Below are 24,000 nucleotides of genomic sequence, written 5' to 3' on the forward strand. Positions count from 1 at the left end.
CGTGCGTTTTTTTTCTTCGCCCCTCTTTCTGAAAGCAGGAGAGAGAGAGAGAGAGAGAGAGAGAGAGAAAGGATAGACAGAAAAGGAGGAAAAAGAGAAACACTGCAGCTCTACAGTGCGCTCCGCCGTGCGCTCGCTACAGCATGCGGCAGTAAACCGGGAGGACCCACACACACACACGCACACACACACGCACACACGCGCGCGCGCGGCACTGAGAGGAGACTTATCCTGCACAAATCGCGCTCACAGGTGGGGACTAAACGCGTTTCTATTTGTGCATTTTCTTTGAGTTGCATGCAGCTGGAGGACGCCAGGGAAGGAGATTGTAGTCGCTGAGTTCTTAAAATGGAAAGTGCATGACGTTTTCGGACAAACTTGTACAGTTTTTCACGCGTGTGCCATAGACTAAAGCGTGACCGTGTCCAACAATCTCCTTGCCAGAATGATACTGATGCCGTTATTGTCCTTGCTGTCGCTGTTGATTTGTGTCCGTGTCCAGAAGCGCCATAGAAAGCGCTGAAGAAGAAAACCAGTGCTATTCGAGTCAGAGAAGACAAATCTGAAACAGTCATGACGTGGGAGCTGGGAGCTGCGGAAATTAAAGAGCAACTCCAGTCCAACATTACATTCTGTTCAAAAAGAAAGAAGAAGAAGAAGAAGAAGAGAGAGAAAACATGACCTGAAACTGTCTCACGTCTTATCCTGAGAATATCAGAATCTAGCCAAATGCAGCGTTCAATCCTCCTACATCACTCTGTTTGACTTGAAGTTTTGACTTGATGTTCGACTTGTCGCCGTGACGTCACTGTGAACCCTATACGAGGACGCTTATTTGTTTCGGTGCGCTATTTCGATCAGGTCTTATTTATAAACCGTATCGATCGAGGACACCAGAAAAAGAGCGGGACGGGAGGTTTATCGGTACGAAAAGAAAGCGGTGCTTAAGCTGTCCCGTTCCTTGACGCTCCACTCTCAAGGATGCACTTTGTGTACTTTTAATGTCTTAAATACGGCCGTAAAAAAACGATTTAAGGTACATACGGACGGTTTTTCCGAGTAAAGCTTTAAAAGGTACACTACGCGGACCTTTCTAGGCGAAGGATATACAGGACGAGGAAAAGGTACCGTTTAGTACCCTTTGTATTAATAAAAAACAACTTATCAGCACTAATGCATTAGAGAACGCCTACGGAGAAAGTCACATGCGTGCGTTTGTATGTATTTGTCTTGTCGGGTGGGGCGTAAATGACAATGCGTAAAAATCTTATCAAACAGAGATAACAACGGGTACGGGTATGGTCTGATGACAGGAATAAAAGTCGTTGTTGTCGCTTTTCAATACGTTACGTCTGTCCGCTATTCACCGTCCAAAGTGTTATCAGAAACAACCGTCATGTTCGTTCGGTATCATCAGGGTTCGCCGTTTCAATCGTTTTCCGTGATGGATAGGCATGTGGAAGTGGAGGCGAGAACACCGTGTTGTCATTTTGCCGCTCAAAATGTGATTGGTTTTATCATCGGCCTAAACGCTTGCGACGCACCAATGAAAACGGTTTATGTAGCTACCATATGTGTGCAGCTATTAGTAGTTTGTGTCGTCGGTAAGCTGACTCGTCATACCAGCGTAAAGAAATAGCCGTCGAGTCGTTTGTAATCCGTATCGCTTCGATTTGACTCCGCTGCGACCTTGCGGTATTTAGCTAGCCGTAATTAACTTCAGACCACCTGCTACAATTGATGATTGAATGCTAGCTAGCTTCAATAAGAAGTTAGCTACGCCTACTACTACTCCGCCTATTACTTATCCAGTCGAACCTTTGCTACGACAGGCAGCTAACTACAGTTGGTGTTTAGCTACAGTTGAAAGGTGACTCTTGCGTATATACGTGATCGATGACCGGTAAAGAAACGAGCAGCTTGTTGTTAATAACAAGAGTTTACCGTAAACTAGAGATCGCAGTTTATTGCTAGCTAAATTAACGTTCGAATGTTTGACAGCGGTCGATATTGGACATTGCGTGAGGATGAAACGCAAACGCCGCCATACGCCACTGGACGCTACACTTCCCTACTCCGCTGACAGATCAGAACGTCGAGCTGTCGAGTTACGCTGACTGACTTTGCTCACTGCAAATACCTAGCTCACCAAATGACGTCGGTTGTCCTTACGTAGCCGCGACGTTTCCTTTGATTACCAGGGTTTTGTCGTAGCAACGATGAAATCGTTAATCCCTAGCAAGTTAGCAATTTAGCTTGGTGGTTAACATGTGGTTATTCAACCCGTAATAGCCTCAGGTCTCGGTTTTCATTGGAAAAATGTAAAAAAAAACAACAAAAAAGCAAAAAAACAATTTTAGACCAAATATCAACTAGTAACGACATCCAAGAGAAGAATGATAGGTTCAGAGGGTTTCCTCCGGGAACTCCGGTTTCCTCCCTCAATCCAAAGACATGCGCTGTAGGCTGATTGGCTCATTTCCAAATTGTCTGTAGTGTGTGAATGTGTGTGTGTGTGTGTGATTGTTCCCTGTGATGGGTTGGCACTCCGTCCAGGGTGTCCCCCACCTTGTGCCCGGAGTCCGCTGGGATAGGCTCCAGGTTCCCCGTGACCCTGTGTAGGATAAGCGGTACGGAAAATGGATGGATGGCTGAATGAATATTACTAATCGAACTCTTTTTTAATGGTAAAGTGCATGAGATTTTACTCTGGATTTAGTTGTCTCTGGTTTTGCATCATCAAACCTTTTCGAACATGCCCCATGACCTCGTTGTGAACCCATCGCCTGTGGTACTTATTGTGAACCTTGTGCAAATTCTCCAATCTGGCAAACCAAATGGAAAGCGTCGACAACTCAATCCGAATGTAGATAGTAAGACTACGAATCTTTAGAATCGCCTAAAAAAAGGTTTGAAGGTGGTTTTACTCTACAGAAAGATGGTAAGTCTTCGTTTTTTTTTTTTTGGATTTATCGGGTTTATGCCTTTAGGTTTCTTCTTTTTCTTTTCGGTTTGTAGATCAACATGATTTTTCAGTTCATCAAAAATCAATATCACACAAGCCCTAAGTGCTCGCTTCCTGTTTGTGACCTGTGGTTGTTATTATCATGTTATTGTCATACCAAGTTGGACCTGACGCAAAGCAGCACCTGACATATCGGAGGCTGTTAACTGTGCGTCACTGCTCATATAACCTTTGAACTTTGTGGCTGTAAAGTTGCATGACGAGCGGGGCGGCATCCATGACCGGCGTAAATCTCCAGCGATCAGAAGATTTGCAGAGAAATCCCACGATACTTCTCTCTCTCTCTCTCTCTCTGTAGTCACATGGATGGCTGAGCGCAAAAAAAAAAAAAGCAAAGCAAAAGCAAGCTAATTCTGTCCAGCTTACGTCTGTTCACCAACTCGGTTCCCAGATGCCAGAGCGTGTCGACTGATCTACGGTTGATTGAGTTCATTTAAATGTTGCGTCATGAGTCATTTTAGCCAAGTTTGCATCAGTGGCCATGAACGCTCTGCGTTCTCCCGTGTAAGCCCGTGTTTATTTGCGGAGACTGGAAAGACCCCGAGGTCGATTTAGCCCAGCCTTTGTTCTCAGCATTAACGTTATCACCTCATCTGTTTCTGGCTTGCCCCACGCTCAGATCTCCTCGTTTCTATAGACCCAAGCACGTTGTCTGCGGATGAGGTTTGTGTATTCGCGGACGCCAGTGGCCTCTGGCCGTTCTCCATTTAATACCTCTTTCCTCGTAGTTGGCATGACGCTTTGTGATATGCTGTCCAAATAGGGAAATGAAGGACAGAAATTCCTGGAAAAGCGCAGAAATATCCAGATCTATTTCGCTTCCAAGAGTATGTTGTGGTAGAATAAGACCGGGAGACCGGATTTCAGGACGACGAGAAAAATTGGAAAGACGGAGCTTGATTGTGTGTGTATACGAGTGAGAGAGAGAGAGAGAGACAGAGACAGAGAGAGGGATTTACATTCTTCAGAGACTCCTGTGCATTGAGCAGAGTCGTATGGGTTTGATTAGTGAAGTTCACCAATGTCTGATGCCTCTGGGTTTGGACATTTTTATCAGAGTAGCCCGTGACCTTCTCCTGCTTCAGATTATATACGAGGACATGATGAGCTTTTCATGTGAACTTTTATCTGATGGAGACTCTTTTAAAGTGTTATCGTACCAATTCACAGTTCTGTGTACGGCTGCAACCTCTGACATGGAAAAGTGCGATGGAACGGTCAGCTAACTCGGAATTCCCAGTCGGAAATCTCAGGCAACGTCCACCTTGCCTGATTAAACAGATCACCCTTTGCATCAATTTCTACTTGATACATAAAACGTGTCTTTAACTCGATATATATGTAGCCCTTGTGCACTGAAAAGGTGTTTTAACGGTTTTGTAAGTCGACATCTGTAACGTAATTCCATTGAGTTCAGCTCAATCTTACCATCGCGAAGACGAACGAGACAGTTGTCGCGTCTCGTACGTCGTCTCTCGTCGCAGAAATAAAACGCGTAGAGACTAGTCATACAAATATGATCTTGCTCTGGGTGTTTTTCCGAGCTGAAGCACTGGAACGCGTTTAGATCGGAAAAGTGCATTGGATCGCATCATTAGACTGCTAGCACAAGGGTGCTAGATGTGATGTACCTTTTTGATGTGCGGTGAAAGAACCAGAAACGCAGGAGCGGTACTACGATGAATGCGGACGTGTTTGTCAGTGACCCTTAAGGTCCAATTATGTACCTTAAATTCTTTTTTAGGAGGTGAGAGATACATGCTAAAGGTACAAAAGATGTACCCTTGATAGTACCTCACCAGCGATGAGGAAAGTTCTCAGATGTTTTCTGTCCATTATTTGAAAACTAAACAAAAAAAACCACCCCAAAACAAACAAACAAACAAAATCACTGTGAGATTAGAATCACTGAGCGTGACATCACAAATAAATTCAACGCTGAACACGAGCACCCCAAAAACAAGCAAAAAAGAGTTAAACTAGCTAGTTGCTAGCTAAACTCTAGCTGTAATTGTCTGTTTAATGTTAGCGCTAATCGGTTATTAACAGTTCTTAGTTGAGCTAGCTTTCGTTGCTAGCTAAACTCTAGCTATGGTTGTCTGTTTAATGTTAACGCTAATCGGTTATTAACAGTTCTTAGTTGAGCTAGCTTTCGTTGCTAGCTAAACTCTAGCTGTAATTGTCTGTTTAATGTTAGCGCTAATCGGTTATTAACAGTTCTTAGTTGAGCTAGCTTTCGTTGCTAGCTAAACTCTAGCTATGGTTGTCTGTTTAATGTTAGCGCTAATCGGTTATTAACAGTTCTTAGTTGAGCTAGCTTTCGTTGCTAGCTAAACTCTAAATTGTCTGTTTAATGTTAGCGCTAATCGGTTATTAACAGTTCTTAGTTGAGCTAGCTTTCATTGCTAGCTAAACTCTAGCTATGGTTGTCTGTTTAATGTTAGCGCTAATCGGTTATTAACGGTTCTTAGTTGAACTAGCTTTCGTTGCTAGCTAAACTCTAGCTGTAATTGTCTGTTTAATGTTAGTGCTAATCGGTTATTAACAGTTCTTAGTTGAGCTAGCTTTCGTTGCTAGCTAAACTCTAGCTATGGTTGTCTGTTTAATGTTAGCGCTAATCGGTTATTAACAGTTCTTAGTTGAGCTAGCTTTCGTTGCTAGCTAAACTCTAGCTGTAATTGTCTGTTTAATGTTAGCGCTAATCGGTTATTAACAGTTCTTAGTTGAGCTAGCTTTCGTTGCTAGCTAAACTCTAGCTATGGTTGTCTGTTTAATGTTAGCGCTAATCGGTTATTAACAGTTCTTAGTTGAGCTAGCTTTCGTTGCTAGCTAAACTCTAAATTGTCTGTTTAATGTTAGCGCTAATCGGTTATTAACAGTTCTTAGTTGAGCTAGCTTTCATTGCTAGCTAAACTCTAGCTATGGTTGTCTGTTTAATGTTAGCGCTAATCGGTTATTAACGGTTCTTAGTTGAACTAGCTTTCGTTGCTAGCTAAACTCTAGCTGTAATTGTCTGTTTAATGTTAGTGCTAATCGGTTATTAACAGTTCTTAGTTGAGCTAGCTTTCGTTGCTAGCTAAACTCTAGCTATGGTTGTCTGTTTAATGTTAGCGCTAATCGGTTATTAACAGTTCTTAGTTGAGCTAGCTTTCGTTGCTAGCTAAACTCTAGCTATGGTTGTCTGTTTAATGTTAGCGCTAATCGGTTATTAACAGTTCTTAGTTGAGCTAGCTTTCATTGCTAGCTAAACTCTAGCTATGGTTGTCTGTTTAATGTTAGCGCTAATCGGTTATTAACAGTTCTTAGTTGAGCTAGCTTTCGTTGCTAGCTAAACTCTAGCTATAATTGTCTGTTTAATGTTAGCGCTAATCGGTTATTAACAGTTCTTAGTTGAGCTAGCTTTCGTTGCTAGCTAAACTCTAAATTGTCTGTTTAATGTTAGCGCTAATCGGTTATTAACAGTTCTTAGTTGAGCTAGCTTTCATTGCTAGCTAAACTCTAGCTATGGTTGTCTGTTTAATGTTAGCGCTAATCGGTTATTAACGGTTCTTAGTTGAACTAGCTTTCGTTGCTAGCTAAACTCTAGCTGTAATTGTCTGTTTAATGTTAGTGCTAATCGGTTATTAACAGTTCTTAGTAGAGCTAGCTTTCGTTGCTAGCTAAACTCTAGCTATGGTTGTCTGTTTAATGTTAGTGCTAATCGGTTATTAACAGTTCTTAGTTGAGCTAGCTTTCGTTGCTAGCTAAACTCTAGCTATGGTTGTCTGTTTAATGTTAGCGCTAATCGGTTATTAACAGTTCTTAGTTGAGCTAGCTTTCGTTGCTAGCTAAACTCTAGCTATAATTGTCTGTTTAATGTTAGCGCTAATCGGTTATTAACAGTTCTTAGTCGAACTATCTTTCGTTCATAGCTAAACTCCAGCTCCAGTTGTCCGTTTAATGCTAACACCAGTTAGATATTAACTGCAATTCTCAGTTGAACTAATTACCGTTACCCTTATTCAGGGCTTTGTCGTCTCTATCGGAAACACATCCTGCTAGTTCAAATCAAAAGCATTTCTCGATAGCTAATCTGTAGCTAGAGCTGTCGGATTATTGTTGGCACTAGTTGATTACTAAGTGCAGTGCTTAGTTGAACTAGCTACAGTTGATAGCTGTAATTCTCAGCTAAACTCACTATTAGCTAGACTTAGCAGGAGATCCCGGCTATAGTTAATCACTCAACGTGTGCTCGATATGATTAAGTGCTGTTTCATTTATTTAAATATCTGTGTAGATGTATGAGCAAACGAGTGAGTTCAAACCTCTCCTACACACAACTGCAGATGCACGACGGAGAAGTTAGGAGAAGGTCTGATTAGAGGGGCCTTTGTTTGCAGAAAGCGAGATGAGAAAATAAATGCCTTAATAAGAACCATTGGATATCTTACTGCGAGTCTTATGCGCACACAATAAAACAAGTCTGTAACACGAAGAAATGAAACCAAAGGGACTTTTTGCCAAGTGGCAAATCTCAGGAAAAGCCCTTAGAGTTTGGATAGAGGAACGAAAGGGGAAGAGAGGAGAAAAGAAGAAGAGAGAGAGAGAGAGAGAGGGGCCCGCTGCAGTCCTTCACCATTTGTAGTTGGTATAACGTCGGGGGTGGAGGGGGGGGACAAAGACGTCTTAGTGTTTTAAGACTCCCTGCTGAACTGGGGCCATTTGACTTGCACTCAAAGGAAATGAGGGCAACCTTAAACCTGCATCCACCTCTTTTCCACCGCAAACTCGCCCCCTACACCGGCCTCTACACACACACACACACACACATCCTCAGTTAAAGCCTGAACACTCAGTGTTACATTGTGCTTTGAAGATAAAGGGAGATGTATTTTTTCCCTCGTGTGAGGTGAGAAAGGGATCTTTGTACACCGGGTTCGGTAAGTTGGAACACTGAAGGCAGTATTTTAAAGCAAGACATGTTAACACGGCAAGGCAGCCGAGCACAGCACCGTGCAGGAGTCTCAAATAACTTTCCAAAACAATGTTTTTTCCCAAAGCAGAGACAAATCACAGAGAAAAAAAGGTTTATTTATCCTGGGGTTGGAGGTGCAAATGCATGGGAACACACACACACATCATATTGTTTGTACTATATCTTGCTCATCAGGAATGGTTATCCCAGCTGGATGAAAGAGTGCATACCTACTCTTTCTTTTCCTTTCTGTCCCTGTCTTTGCTCCTTCTAGTTTTCTCCCCTTTTTTTTTTCACATCACAGGACGACTTGTTTCTTCAATCCCATTTCCAAATTGTTTCCCATCTGCTCCTGATTACCTTTGGTTGCATTTGGTTCCCTGCCAGCCATCTGGGTTTCCATATTCCCTCTCACTCTCTTTCTCTTTCTCTGTGTCTTTCTTTATCTCTCCTCTCGTTTTCTCTTTCCTTCTCTCCATCCGTTCTCTCATTCTCCCCTCCGTCAAACTGTGAGAAAGGATGGAGAAGAGGATAAGTGAGGCGGGGGGGGGGGGGGGGGGGGGGGGGGTGTCCATGAGGGAGAAAAATTGAAAGGGAAAAAAAAATTGACTGAAAGAAAGAGAGAGAGAGAGAGAGAGAGAGAGAGAGTAGTAGCAGGCTTTATTGATCCTGTAGGGGAAATTGCTTTGTTATAACACACATCACTGTTGTATAAATCTCTATTATGATATGGCAAAAGTCCAGATTCACCAATGACGTTTTAAACAGTCTGATAGCAGTGTGTAGTGTGTAACACTCGAGCGTCTGGAGAAGTTCCATGTGCAGGAGTTTTATGAAAACACGTTCAAAAGAAAGAAAGAGGTGTGTAAGTGTCCAGTATTCAGTGGAGGAGACAAAGCCTGGTCTGATGTGACAGAGTGGGAGACATTGTCCATGATGGTCATCAGTTTGGACACAAGTCTGCTCTCCAGCATCACTTCTAGTAGGTTTAAGATCAGACCAAATTGACACCTTCTTATGAGTTGCAATAAGTTCAATATGTTGGCCTTTCCACTTATTACACCAGAAGCAATTGGCACTCATGGAACAATGTACCACATACGTTAAAAGACCTGAGCCTCCTCAAAAAGAATTGAAGGTTCTGCAGTATTTTTCAGGTGAGCAACTCATTGGATGCTTTTATCCAAAGCATGAGACTTGATCAAACTCATCAGTTTAAGGCCCAGCAGTGGTGGTATGTTCGTGTAGGGTTTTGAGTTCAAACCATCCCATTAGGAGCCTGAAGCATTAACCACCGAGCCAGCATGTTTGGTACATTAATGATGTTCTGACGCTCACCACCAGCTTCCTGGTCCTAGCTAGCGGGATATGCAGACGGTTCTCGTCGCATAATTTCGCAAATTTGCAAATGCAAATTTTGCATGGAGCTTTCAAGAAATGGTCTTGAAGGATGCAACCACTGTAGCTCAATGATCCTGAGCTTTGAACTCATGACCTTCCAGTCAGTAGCCCAAAATCTTAACCATTGAGCCACCATGTCTCTTATCCCCCCTTCCAAATCCTGAACTTCCTCTTCGTCTTAAAACGATGACTAGGAGAATCACTCGAGCACTTCTACAGGTGGCATAACTTCCAAGTTGTACTTGAGATCTGACGTGTAGAGTCTAAACAGGAAGGGAGAAAGTATGTCCTGCTGGGGAGCGCCTGTAATCACTACCCGTTCAGACAGACAGTTTTGAATTCTCACAAATTGCAGACAGTTACCCAGGTAGCGTTTGATCTCTGGAATCCTAGGGGCACACACCTGCATTTCACCTAGTTGTACCTAACAGTTGTGACTGGATAATGTTGAAATCACTGGAGAAAACATTCTCCCCACATCATTTCCAGTTATATTCAGGTAACAGTAGGCCTTCTTGCATTAACCACAACTAAACCGGGGTTGATGTACAAACCGGACTGGTTCTGATTAACTATGGATCTGAGGTTGACCAAGACCAGCCTTTCCAAGGTCTTCATCATTGAGGCCAGTACAAGCCCTCAGATCTCTATTGATGTATGATGGTATTCCTAGCAGCATCCACAGCCATTGTCACTGATGCTGATGATAAATGGACTTCACTAATCTTGAACTTCAACTGTTCGAATGGAGAAGACGGCGTAGAGTAGCAGCTGAGATTTCTGGCGGAGTGGGTGGTTGTTAGATGTGTGGTAACCAACTGAAGGCCTCCTCCCTGTCTCCTTACATAAAGTCCCTTTTTCTGGTTCTCCAAAGAACCTTCAGACTGTGTGTTGGGAATTGTGAGGCCCCTGTGGAGTGGGAATAAGTAGCAAGGTTTCTCAAATTGGCCAATTATCATTAATAGCCCCTTTAGTTGGTGTGGTTTACCTTGTTGAGACTTTGGTGTGATTGTTCGGAAGTATCTAGAATGCTTTCATTGACACTGGTTTTAAGGCCCTAGTCAAAGACCAGCTATGAAGAATTTAGCTGTTCACACACCAGGGCGGTTGTGGATTGTAATCCTCTAGCTACTACCTTCAGTAAACGCTTTATCCCGGTCAGGGTTGAGTAACCGTACAGTGAAAGTCTTTATTGGAAGTACGATTTGGACGGGATAAGATTTCCAGACATATATCTGTTAAGGATGTTTGAGGTAATTATGATCGATTTGCATGGGATAAGGCCAATGCTCGGTTTTGGTTTGGTTTTGGCGTAAACGATAGAAAAGAGCGCTTCCTGGAATGTCTCCATACTGAAAAACAACTGCAAGTCTTTTTTCCCCATAGGATATCGAGGATTTTTTACTTTTTTTTTTTTTTTTTTACCAGCATGTCAATTTAAATGCCATACACCGATCAGCCATAAAATTAAAACCACCTGCTTAATATCATGCAGTTCCCCCTTGTGCCTCTAAAACAGCTCTGACCCATTGAGGCATGGACGCCCAAGACCTCTGAAAGTGTGCTGTGGCATCACCAGGATGTTAACAGCAGATCCTTTAAGTCCTGTTCGTCGTAAGTTGGGGTCTCCATGGATCAGACTTGTTTGCTTGTCCAGCACGTCCCACAGATGAGAGTGAGATTGCGATCTGGGGAATTCGGAGGCCGAGTCAACACCTTGATCGCTTTGTCATGTTCCTCAAACCGTTCCTGAACCGTTTTTGCAGTGTGTCAGGGCTTGTTATCCTGCTGAAAGAGGCCACTGTGATTAGGGAATACTGTTGCCACGAACGGGGGTACTTGGTCTGCAACAATGTTTAGGTAGCTGGGGTACGTGTTAAAGTAACATCCACATGAATGCAAAGACCCGAGATTTCAGCACACCCCAAAAGACCTGATATGGAGAAGATCTGACCCAGTTGTCTAGCCATCACAATTTGGCCATGGTCAAAGTCGCTCAGATCCTAACGCTTGCCAATTTTTCCTGCTTCCAACACATATTTGAGAACTGACTAGCCGCCTAATATATCCCAGAGCTTAACAGGTGCCATTGTAATGAGATAATCAATGTTATTCACTTCACCTGTCAGTGGTTTTAATATTATGGCTGATCAATGTATACTGTATAAACTATATGCAGCTTGGTGGTGCTTTCAGATCACTAGGCCAGAACTGTATCCGCTGGACTTTAATCATACTGTTGAATGGTTTAGCCATGCTCATGCTGTTATATCGTCTTGCAGTGCTGTACAGTGTTTTGGTGCTGACTGTGGCCTTGTTTGTCTTTTTCTTCAGCGTTCTCAGCACTACTGATTTCTTTGCCTGGCTGTGGGAAGTGGACACAGAGACGAGTCACACGTCTTGCTGAGCTGCCTGGAAGCTGAAGTTGAACACATACTTGTTCTTAAACACACACACACATTCGTGCCCAGAGCTGCTGTCATGGCCCCAGAATTCAGTGCGTCACTCTGGTGAGCGGTGGGGCGAACCAGGCAGAAGACATGTTGGCACGGAGGGACGGGTACCGCACTGAAACTAGCTGTAGTAACCATGGAAACGGTGTGGAGGAGCTTGGCCTGTGTTGGGGTCATCGCCATGGTAACCGCCGGCGTGGGAGCGAGCGCCTCTGCTCAGGAGGGTCAAGGTAATGATCGTCAGCCGCGCTTGCTACTAAACTGGCAACAAAGTGATCAGATTTATTCACAAACAAATAAAATGGCGTAAATACTGTTTAGTACTTAGTAATAGAGTTGTTATTAAAATGTGAATTTTTGTGTTTGTTTGAGAAATTAACATATACTAAGTAATCTAAAAAGTAATCTACTTTAAAAAGTAAAGTAATCTACTTTAATATTTGTGACAGTTGGACTAAAGGACTGGTGATGAAATGAAGCGCTCCTCCCTTTTTTTTAAATATCTCGCATATCATTGTGCGTTGATAGCTAGCTTGCTAACTCGCAAACCATAATGTAAAAGAGTTATAACAATCTAATCCAGCTTTCTGACCAGCTGTCACCATGTTGCTTTTTCGTATATGAGGAGATATTATATAGTGAACTGCGACATGATCCATCGCCTCATCGAAAGTTCAGCCAAACACTGGACGTCTGCGATCACTGAAATCACTGACTGTTGCCCAATTCCACTGAATATTACTGACCTAAAGCTACTGTGAAATGGCCTTAAAGGAAAAGTCTACTATGAAACCAATTCCATAGGTTTAATACTGAAACGTGACGTGCGTAACGGTTCTGCCGCTAATTTGTTGGTGGATGCGATATTTTCAGCGACGTTTTATGTCATGTTAATGAGAAATCCAACATATACAGTAACAAATGTTAGACTCTAGGACGTAATCCAGCTATACAATGTAGCAGCGCTGAGTTAGAGGGCGTGGCCTGTAAATAACTTGGCTTGACTAGTTAGGGCTAATGCTGCCGTTGACTAAAACACCAAGGACGATAAGTATAACTATAACGATAAAGATATAGTTCTACCAATCGTTTTAAAGATAAAAGAATAGCAGAGTCCACACCCCAACTATAACGGTAACGGCACAGAGAAACGATATCGTTGGGATCGGTTTCAGAACGATTTTTTTCCCCAGCCGATGAACGATAAAAACATTGACAGCCAATCAGAATCCATCCTGCTTTAAAGAGCATTTAAAGAAGCAGACAGTTATCGTTATAGTTATCGTTCTTGGTGTGAACAGGCCTTACAGCTCGTAACTCGGAATGTCCGACCTCCGAATAGGAAAAAAAACCCCAAAGAAACCACCCCATCAACTCGGAATTCCTACTCGGAAAGTCTGGAAGTTCAACATATGATGTCATGTCAACATGGCCGCTCACACTGTCAACAGTAAATAAAGTATCACTTCATTACTTTCCTTTTGTTTGTAGTAGTATTTACTTACACAGACCTATTATTTAGTTAAATCTATAACACTGAATGTATAGTTCTCTGTTTTGAGAAAGTAAATGCACCATCAACTCTTGATCATTAATGCTAGCTGGCTAGCTTGTTCCTAACAAAACACACACTTTCGTCTAAGCGTCCATGTTTTATACGACTCAGAAATGACCTGTTATCCTGTATTGGTGTGAACGGAAGTTTCGTGGTCTGTAGGAATTTATGGAATAACTTTTTTTGTTGTGAAATCAGACTTTTGTAGCCTGTACATTGTAGGAAAGATTGTCAAGGTAAAATTTGGTTTGTGCTGATTTAAACAAGTAAGGGGACAAATATGCAGACTCGGCATAGTTGGCATCCGAGTTCTGTTTTTACTTCCATGTTCTCTGTCCTTTAAATAGCTAATGAGGTTAGCCATCATGCTACCAGCATTGTATCATGTAGCGGTTAATAAAGAGCTGCACTGAGTATATGTGTGTGTGTGTGTGTGTGTGTGTGTAACCTAAGGCTCAGACAGGCATTTCATGGTTTTATAACTTAAGCGTGCGATGGTTCCCCACGAGACGGACAAAAACAGAGACAGGATTGCACACGGCGTTATGAATAGGCTCGTTTTGGAGCTGTGGACAGCAGTCCTGTGGTTACGGTGGCCTCCGTTCAAAAAAGAAAGACTTTCTAAACCTGACACGCAGATATGCGTACGCTCTTCCACGAGCCTGGGATCAGCCGTGACTGGATACAGCTGTTGGACATCTGAAAGAGAGAGAGGGAGAGAGACAGACAGACAGACAGACAGACAGACAGATGGCTGCTGTTTGCCTTGCTTTCTCCAGGAACAGTGACTCATATTCATCAAGTGTTCCTGAGTCAAACTAGTGATTTAGGAACAGCTCCTTTCTTTTTCCAGACAAGTGTACTTACTGGGAAGTGAAACGCAAAATGTATTCTGAGCAGAAAACATTTGTAGCCAGGTAAAAATAGAAATCATTAGCACCATAGCTAGCGGCCATAGCGGCACATAGATAGTGGCCATAGCTAGCAATATCCACGCTGTATCCGAGTTAGTCTAATGTTAGCTAACTTCCTAACAACCTTGAGTACTGATTTATAAACTATAGTATTTAGCCTCATGTTACGCTACAGTTTACACTATAACATGGTTTGTTGAACGTTAGCTAGCATTTATTGGGTTACACTATTTCATAGTTTACATGATATAATAGTTACCCTAATGTTAGCTAAAATGCTAATAGCCCTGATTACTGCTTTACGATATCTAATAGCCAGATGTTAGCTAGTTTGCTAATGACCTTCGTTACTAGTTTACATCAGATCATAGTTAGTCTAATGTTAGCTAACCTGCTAATGACCCTGCCTACTATATGATAGTAAGTTGCATGCTAGCTAATATGCTAGTAACCCTGGCTACAATTATACACAATATCATATGTAATTGAATGGGCGATATCTTGCTAGCAACCCTGGCTACTTGTTTACACCATAACATCCCTTCTGTGCCATTGACTAACTAGCACTGACTACTGAAATTTATTTAAAGCTATGAACAGAGGAATTATGCAAAAAAAAAAAAAAAAAAAAAAAAAAAAGATATCATGGAGACATCTTTTTAATTAGCAATTAAGAAGCTGTATGTGATGTGTTTGAGATGTGTAGCGACAGCACTGGCTTGGTTGTGTGTGTGCTACCGGGGTATAACAGTTAGCCTGTGGTTAGCTAGCTTGCGATGGAGTTTAGCTCTGTTTCACTTTCACACAGCTTAATGATGTGTAGCTTGTTATTGAGCTTGGCTCTGCTTTACACAAAGCAATAACCTAATGTTTGCTAGCTTGCTTGTGTTATTACATGGTTTAGGAAGCTAGTTGGCTTAGCTGATGTGGCTAGGCTAAATAAGACATAAATGAGCAATTTTCTTATATGAGTTCATATTTATCCAGGTGTGTACATTTGCAAAAAGTTCTAAAAGAAAAAAAACCTCCTGCTTGAGGTTATGTGAAATGACTCATGTTGTAAGTTTTAATGGTAAAATTAACATTACACCTGAGTAGGCTAACTAGCTATACGACTAACTAGTTCATGTGGGGCTTAGGTTTTTTTTTTGTCTTCCTTTGGACGTTCTTTTGAACCCACCACCATGATGATGTTTATCAGACTGCCCATGTGTTCGTTTCAAACGCAGCATCAGAGTGGCTCGGCTACTTCTCCTTCCTCAGCGAAAAGAGCCTCTAATCAAATCTCCCTTTTATTTTTCACTTCCACGTTTAATTAAGGGCTGCTTTCCTTTCAGGCCCTGTAACGTAAACTAAACTGAGTGTGTTTGAATCAAAGGTAAGTGCTTTTAGTGCTTTATGGGCCTCTCTGTCTGTTGACTTTATGGGAGAATAATGGGGGTAACCTGCATTTCCCCAGGGCCTCGTCACAGAGATTAGAGGAAAGATCAAAAGCCTTTAATAAATAAATGGCCTTCTCTATACGCGCAGAGACAGGCCTTTCCGTTCATTGTAGTTGAATGTTTAGTTAAGAGAGTGTTACGGGTGTGTTTTGGCGGTGGTACTGGTGGTCCGGAAGCTAGGTGTGTGTTAACGTCTTTTTAATGAGGGGAAGTTGTAGGGTTATGGATAATATTTTTCTACTGTAGCTGACTGGTTTATTTGATTGGTGGAATTCGCAAGCGCAATAAGATCATGTGGAACTGAAGAGTTCCTGCTCTCTGGTGACGTCATTTGGCGTCAGGAAATCGCTCCGTGTAAACAGGTGAAAGTGTCTAAATGCATAAAAACGCATACAGAACTCTTGTAGATCTCTTGTGTACAATTAAAAGGATTTTATTCCGACAACAGTTTTGAATTTGAGGTGAATTTTATTCTTTAGATCAGTGGGCACCAACCCTGTTCCTGGGGATCTACCTTCCTGAAGACTTTAGCTCCAACCATAATCGTGACCATCTAATCACTGCCTTAAGAAGTTCTTGATCAAGTAAAGCAGGTGTGTTAGATTTTGGATGGATATGAAACCTGCCGGAATGTAGATCTTAAGGACTCAAGGACGAACTTCCGGAAATCAATTAGAATCGACAGTGTACAGATCTAAAGTGTCAGTGTGAATTACATAATATGGGATTGGGATATAAAGTGGTAGTGTAATTTGTGTAACACAGAACGACGGTGTTCACGGCACTGTATTTAACCCTCAGGGGAGCTACACTACTCCACCTGGTCTATTCCCTGTCATTACACTGAAGAAAAGTTGGCAGAGAAGGGGGAAGGCGGTCCAGTGATGAATAAGTGTGTATTTAATAAATCAATGAATGTTGGTATGAACCAAAATGGAGCTTCCAGATTCAATAAATCAGTGAAGCAATAGGAGCATTAGGTCAGATATGAGCTCAGAGTCAGTCATGCTTGGTCTCCCCACCACAGAGGTGCTGAAACCACATGTTTCAAGCTCAGAGCAGATCTAATCAGATCAGGATGGCATGTTCTGGTTAGATTATTACAGGCCGGAGACACGTTTTCAACATGAGCTCTGAGTCGTGATTCTTTTACGAATTGTGACATGGAAGTGAGCTAATGTCATCACTTTCTTACAGCTTGTGTATAAAGCCCATTAACAGGCTGCTTAAGTGGTTTAAGTAGGAATGAGGCAATACAGAGACACATCTGGACCAAGCAGATGTTCCTAATAAGACCTGTTCCTAATATGGAGTACCACAGGGGACAACTATAGGACCAAACATGTTTTCTCTAAACTCTAAAAGTTGAGATATTCGCACATATTGAATTCTATATTACGCTTAAGAAGCGGATTTTTATTTTTTTTTCAGTACGTGTTTTAGACTTTCCTGGGAAATCCAAAGCTTGGTCTATAGCTACATTAATTTACATGAATCAATGGCTATGTTCTATAAAATCCTTTACAAGGTAGACGGACGATTCAGCCAAGTCAGACAAGTGACCATTATTGTTAGCCAGCGAGTACCTTGAGGACACTGGATGTTAGCCTGTAGACGTTATACTTGTTTAGCTTGGGCACATGTTAAGAAAATGGTTTCCAATTATTTTTTTTATGAGTTCTTAAAATGTTTAATGATGGAACGTTAAGGTCAAAGAACAGGTAGGCAACAATAAACCGGGTTAAATCTATAGTAAAAGTTGAAAACAAGCTCGAGTCAAAAAAGCGGACTTGCACGGAAACAGGAAAACGAATGCACAATACGATTAGGTAATGAGGCAAAGAAACAGCAGTATAAGAAGAACTGATTATTGGCTAAACACAGAACAGGTGCACACATTTGTGGAACAAACCAATAACAGGACAGCATCGCATGACACTCGCGATCTATTCGAATCGGTAAAATTGCTGCCGAATTATTTACATATAGTCTTTATGTGCCGTGTCTATTTCTTAAACTCCGTTGGAATCAAACACTTCCACTTTCTATGTCCTGTGAAGTATAATCACAGTGTATGATAATATTATGACTGTGATACTCGGTGCACTAATAATATTCCCTACACCCACACCAAATTGGAAAATCCAACTGCTGACATTGTTTTGTTTTCTTTGGTAACTTTGAATTGGTGATATTTATGTTTATTATTGTTGGCATGCTTAGCCTCTGGCTATTTTCATCAAAGTATGACAAGCAAAACAATCAAAATCAGTCCCTGATATCTTTTGTTTTTTTTTGTTTTATTTACACCCTTGCTTCATGTCCTTCATGTACTGTGCGCTTCATAAATCTATCCGATATCAACAAGAACCAGTGGAAATTTAAGTCTGGACATCCAATCATGGGTAAATTAAGCCCTTAGAATAGAAACAGATATACATAATAGTTGTTTTAATCATATTTCCATGAAATCTCTCGATCTCGCCACTTCTAAATTCTAGTTTATCCCTTGAGTGTAGTATATCACCAAGTTAAAAGTCAAACTATAAAGATATGCCAATACTGTACAGCCAATAAGGCTTAGACGGCTAAGGTCTTCTAAGGTTCTTTGTGGAATGTTTCACTGTGAAACACTATTTACAGCATGAAATTTTTTTTAAAAATCATCGGATTTTCTGCCGTGTTTCTGATATAGGTTCTGACACTTTTTCCACTTCTGCAGCTTCATCTTGGATCGCTCGAGAGCTGAGAATACAAACGCTACGCTCATTTTCTCTGCGAGTCAAGAGATTTTACAAAGCATTAACAAGTCAGGACTTGGAGAGCTCACACTGCCTTTTGTCCGTTTTGTTCAGCTTCCCGAAAGAGGGATTTTCTGGTTGTCCTGTTCAGGGCTTATTTTAAACTGGCTCTGACGAATGAGCACCAGCCAAAGTCTTTATTTCAGTCCAGAGCCAGTGGATAGCATGTTAGCATCTAAACCCATTAAGGAAAGCATCGAGTTGGACAGCTGGGGGTTTTAGAGGTGACCTCACCCATTGGTGCTAAGCACGCACTATTTATAGAGTAACTCCTCGGAGAGCAGGAAGTATACGATTTCAGGGTTTCTGTGGAAACAGTTAACTCTCAGACCTTTGGACAGTTAGCTGTGGACTCTGACGCATGTGGTTAAGTTTGTATTGGTAATTGCTAAGTAGACTGCCAAATGCCAGAAACACCACTCAAGATGCTCAGGTTTTAAATCCTGTTTAGATTTAGTTGAGTGCTCGATTCTGCCTGGTCAGAAAGTATCGATTAAATCATCTGAGAGTAGTCACAGGGTTGTGTTCATGCTCCATTTCTACTATGTTATTGTTTCTATGGTAACAACTTACTCAGGGACTTGTATGACGGATGTGCCAGATAAAAAAAAAACAACAACAAAAACCGTGTGTAATTGTTGATGTGAAGTTTTCTGTAAAGAGACGTTTATTTAATATTTATGGAAGGAGTCTCCAGTGTCAGAGCTATAAATAAGTTTCCTGACAGGGGGGATATGATCTTAGCAAGTGAAAATATATTGGATAAATTATGAGTTGAGGACAAAACATTTATAAATCCTATATCTAGATGTTTTCTCATTTCAGGCTTTTTCACTTCTTTTAAGATTTTCTTTTCTTTCTAGAAAGTAGCAAAATTTCAGCTTATTATTAAAGAACGTATAGAAATAAGCTTACTATTCATATTAATTTACTCCTGCTGTTATTCCACTGATCTCCTACTTGCTCCTGTTCATCTCCAGCTGCATTCCTCTCCACTCTGGCTCACTATGAGATCGCCGTCCCAGTCCGCGTTGGCCCTCGGGGTGAGTCGCTGCACGATGGCGAGGCCTCGGACAGGCACAGACGTCATCGGCGGAGCATCGAGACGAAACAGGAGGTTCCTGAGCCGCAGCTTTATTACCAGCTGTCCACGCCGAGCACCAGTCTCTTCCTGAACCTCACGCTGCAGAGCGGCCTGCTGTCCCGCAGGTTCCGCGTCGAATACTGGAGGAAGGGCAGAGTTGTGTGGAGTCACCCGTACTCCTCCGGCTGCCAGTATGTGGGGCATCTGCAGCACCAACCCCAGTCCAGCACTGTGGCCCTCAGTAACTGCAATGGCCTGGTAAGATCTTTCATACAGTAGGTGTCAGTCGTGTCCTGAATCCAGTATGTCTGTAAAAGTTTTCAGTCTTCAAGCTTGTTCTTTCATTTCTATATCATAACAAAAGCTAATACACTTTGACTTATTAATACTAGTCCGGTCCGGTACCGTTTAGTTTGTGGTCTTGAACTGTCTTACGTTCAACTTTTAGACCATTTTAACCCCCCCCCCCCCCCCCCCCCCCCCCCCACTTTGGTCAGCTGCCTATTCCCACCAATTCCATTGCGCCCAGTGGTCCGGGATATCCTGAAGATACACCACAACCCTGACCAGAATGAATCAATTAAGGCCACCTCTTGTTGCTCCAGAATTAGTACCTCTCTTTTCTGACTTGATTTTATGCTAGTTTCTGTTAGTTCAAAAATGTTCAAAGTCAAAAAGCCACATAGGAAATGATGAAAAAAAATATACATAAAAGCCATACATTTAGTGTAGAACTGGAAAGTTTGATGTGATTTTTCCTGCTCGAATAGGATGCGTCTAAAATCCGAATATCTTCTTATAGCCCTAGTGAAACCTAACCTAACCTTGGGTCAATTTGAGTATTTCTGAACCTTATTCTCTCGGATGGATAGTAAATTCTCCTACATCCCATATCTCTTCAGTTGAATGTGCAGCTTCAAGGCCAAATTTGACTTCCTGCTAAGGGGGTCATGATTTCTGACCTAACCATCTGGTATTACTCAAACCACTTCACACTACGGTTTGGGATGTAGCTCCTGAGGTACCTCATAATTGGTACTTAGAGTTGAACCAGGTGTGTTGAGTGTGTTAAACACTAAACTATCACATAATGTTTCCGAATCCGGTCCCAGGGGAACTCGGCACTTCACAACTTAACACGTCAGTGTTTTCCCCCGGCTCTAACACAGCTTCACTGAGACTCCGCTTGTAGACAGCGGACTACAGGTTTTCTTAGATATCCTGTCAAGTATGATTACGTTAGCCAGCTAGCTAGGTTGTGAACATGACTGAGTATGACCTAAAACTCCATCAGAAATTCTGTATGATTCGATCATGTTTGCTAGCTTACTAGCATTGCAGTGAAGATATTAACGAACTGGTTAGAGTTAGCGGTGTTGAATGACCTTTTTTTAAATATATGAAAGTCTTCGGTCTGAAACAAATGTTTAACATTCGGTATTAAAAAAAAATAAATCTTTTTTAAATGCTGCGTGTATAGATCGTGTCAGCTAACTGTTTAGCATTAGCAGTAAAAACGGGTAAACATTTGGAAAATGGCTGAAAAATACCTCACAAATCCTGCCTGTATTGATCATGTTAGCTTGCTGTCGAGCATTAGCAGCAACGATTGTAAATATTTGTTCATGTGTCAGAAAAATCTGTCTAGATAGCTAATATTAGCATAGCCATCAATATATTGAAAAACATAGCTCAGACATGCTGATATTAACTAGCAGGCAAGTTAGCACTGAAGATTGTTAGCTGCAGTCTTGTTCGCTATCTGCCTAGTGTTAGCATTGAAAATAGTTTGAGAATACGACTGAAAATTCCCTCTGGAATTCTCTCTGATCAGCTCATGTTAGCTAACTGTCCTGCATTAGCAGGCAAGACTAGATATATTTGTGGATATGACTGAGAAATCTCCCAAAACTTCGTCCTGTATAGCTCAAGCTAGCTAACTGGCAAGGAAGATTGTAAACATTTGTGAATGTGATTGAAAAATCAGTCATAAATTCTTTATATCACATTAGATAGCTGTATAGTGTTAGCAAACTTTTGTGAATGACTGAGAAATCTCTCAGAAATGCTCTCTATATAGCTCATGTTAGCCAGCATTAGCATATCCTTGATTATGACTGAAAAATCTCTCTCTAGAATAGCTGTCTAGCATTAGGAGTTTAGACTAAACATTTGTTAAAATGACTGAAATATCCTCCAAATGTTCTGTCTCTTTAGCTGGCTAGAGTTAGTAATGAAATTCGACTTAAAAAAAAAAGACTCAAAGGTTTTGTCTGGCTAGCTCGTGTTAGTTAGCTTGCTGCAGTTAGCAGTGATCCTGTCAGGTTGCTATCTAGCTAGCTTGCCTTATAGGCAACATGTATACAAGTGCATAGATCAATGGCAATGAATTCCTTCTTCCTATTTAAAAAAAATTCCTAAGTGGACTTAAAGACACACAGACATTAAAAAAAAAAATCTCTGAATGAAAAGATTTTTGTTTACATCAGCTAAATTCTGCAGTGTAGTTTTTTTCTTCTTCTTCATGAAACACTAGCCGAGCGCTAACAACCAAGCAGACGTACAACAACATGAGACACAACCAGAACTTTTCTTGTTGGAATCGCTCAAGGTGTCAGTTCATATTGTCAGCACCACGACTTCATCAGCCTGACAAAACGAGGACGTTTTTAGCGGACGGTATTAAGGACATGTGGTATTAATCACCGACCCTCCTTTCCTCAAGTCTGCAGTCATCACTATTGCAGGATGATATGATGATTTTTTCCATCTTCATCCTACTCTTGTAAATGAGCGAGAGAGAGAGAGAGCGAGAGCACTTTTTCGGGGGGCTGTGATACATACAGCTGTTCCTGCGGCTTCGTTCCCGGTGCCAGCTGATTTATTACTCCATTCCACAAACAGGTGTTTTGGATCCTAATGATGGATTTGGTTTCGAGCAGCTTGCTGTAGCATGCTCATTACCCACCCGTGCCAGCAATGCACCTGCGTAAACAAGAACATCCAGAGCCAAGACTAATGGCCACTTATTTTTCGCACTTAGATCCACTTTCAGCTCAGGGTAATGAGGGACTGAAGGAGAGACACCAGCTACTATTCACACAATGTCCTGGGAATTTCCCGGGTTTGGAGGAAGATCCATATCTTGAATAGGGTTTCACAAGACTGGGCGATATTATATATACATTGATACTGTGCTAAATTATATCACAATACACTTTCGTGAGATACTTACACACACACACACACACACATATATATATATATATATATATATATATATATATATATATATATATATATATATATATAAAATTTACTATAACTATTGTACTTTAAATTAAAACCAAACGGAAGTAGATTTTGTTCAAATTTTTGTATAGATTTAAATCATTGAAATTGCAAAACGTTAATGTTTCCGTTTGTTTTTTTTCCCCCCAAACTGATCTTTGATTTGTTTTTACAATTTTGTACAGTTTTAAATCTGTAAGGACTGAAATTTATTATTATTATTATTTTATAAACTCTGATTGAAAGCAGTTGATTTGAAGTTTTGTGCTGTTTTAAATCCCAAAAATCGTAAAATGTTAAAATTGAAAAAATCATTTATTTTTTTTTTTACAAACTGATCGTCGACTAAAAAAAAAAAAAAAATTGCACAGTTTTAAATATCTGTAAAGATTTTGAAAAGTTTTTTTTTTTTTTTTTTTTTTACAAACTCTGATTGGAAGCAGTTCATTTGAAACAGTGTGCTGTTTTCAAATCTCTAAAATACGAAAAATTTTACTTGTAAAAATTTGTAAAACATTTTTTTTACAAACTGATTAGAAGCAGCTGATTACTTGTTAAAATTTTGTACTGTTTTAAATCTTTAAAACTGTACATTTTTACGTTTCTTTTTGTGGAATTTTCCCCCTCATTTACAGTGTTTATTTTTTAGATGCTAAAACATCATTTTTTACATGGTTCAACGTAACGCTACTTTTTCACTGGTAGGTTGTTAGCAAGCCTATTTTCAATAATACATATTGTGTATTGTAAAATTGTCTTGTTATATGATATTGTATGTTTTTGTTATACGATATATACAATTCGAACAATTGTTTCGAACCGAGTACACGTTTTTCGGTACTTGTTGATACCTATACCGAAACTAAAATAAATAAGCTACTTAGTATTAATCAATCAGGGGGATGTCATGGAACATGTTATCTCCCTTGGGAAATAAAACATTTTAAGTCAGTAATTCTAATGAAATGTCCACCATGTGACATAGCAAGCTAAAGAGTGGTCCATTTTGATTCCAGGTTGTCTTTAAGACGTGTCTCATTTATATGGGATTCATTCACAGGGTTAATGTTTGATGCCTTG

General features: G+C 41.0%; 1 protein-coding gene across 2 annotated transcripts in view; it reads left to right on the top strand.

The window, feature by feature from the left end:
• The window catches only part of adamts10 (ADAM metallopeptidase with thrombospondin type 1 motif, 10), a 62,096-nt gene that overhangs the window by 59 nt on the left and 38,037 nt on the right, over positions 1–24,000 (top strand). The window contains exons 1-3 of one of the 2 annotated variants that reach the window (XM_017467017.3): positions 1–252; positions 11,715–12,063; positions 19,526–19,887. The exon at positions 1–252 is cut by the window's left edge and continues 59 nt beyond it. In XM_017467017.3, coding sequence (XP_017322506.1) covers positions 11,970–12,063; positions 19,526–19,887 — 456 coding nt within the window. In that variant the 5' untranslated portion in view covers positions 1–252; positions 11,715–11,969. The other variant, XM_053680450.1, reaches the window with a different exon arrangement.

Source organism: Ictalurus punctatus, chromosome 5 (assembly GCF_001660625.3).
Source record: "Ictalurus punctatus breed USDA103 chromosome 5, Coco_2.0, whole genome shotgun sequence".
Lineage (NCBI taxonomy): Eukaryota > Metazoa > Chordata > Actinopteri > Siluriformes > Ictaluridae > Ictalurus > Ictalurus punctatus.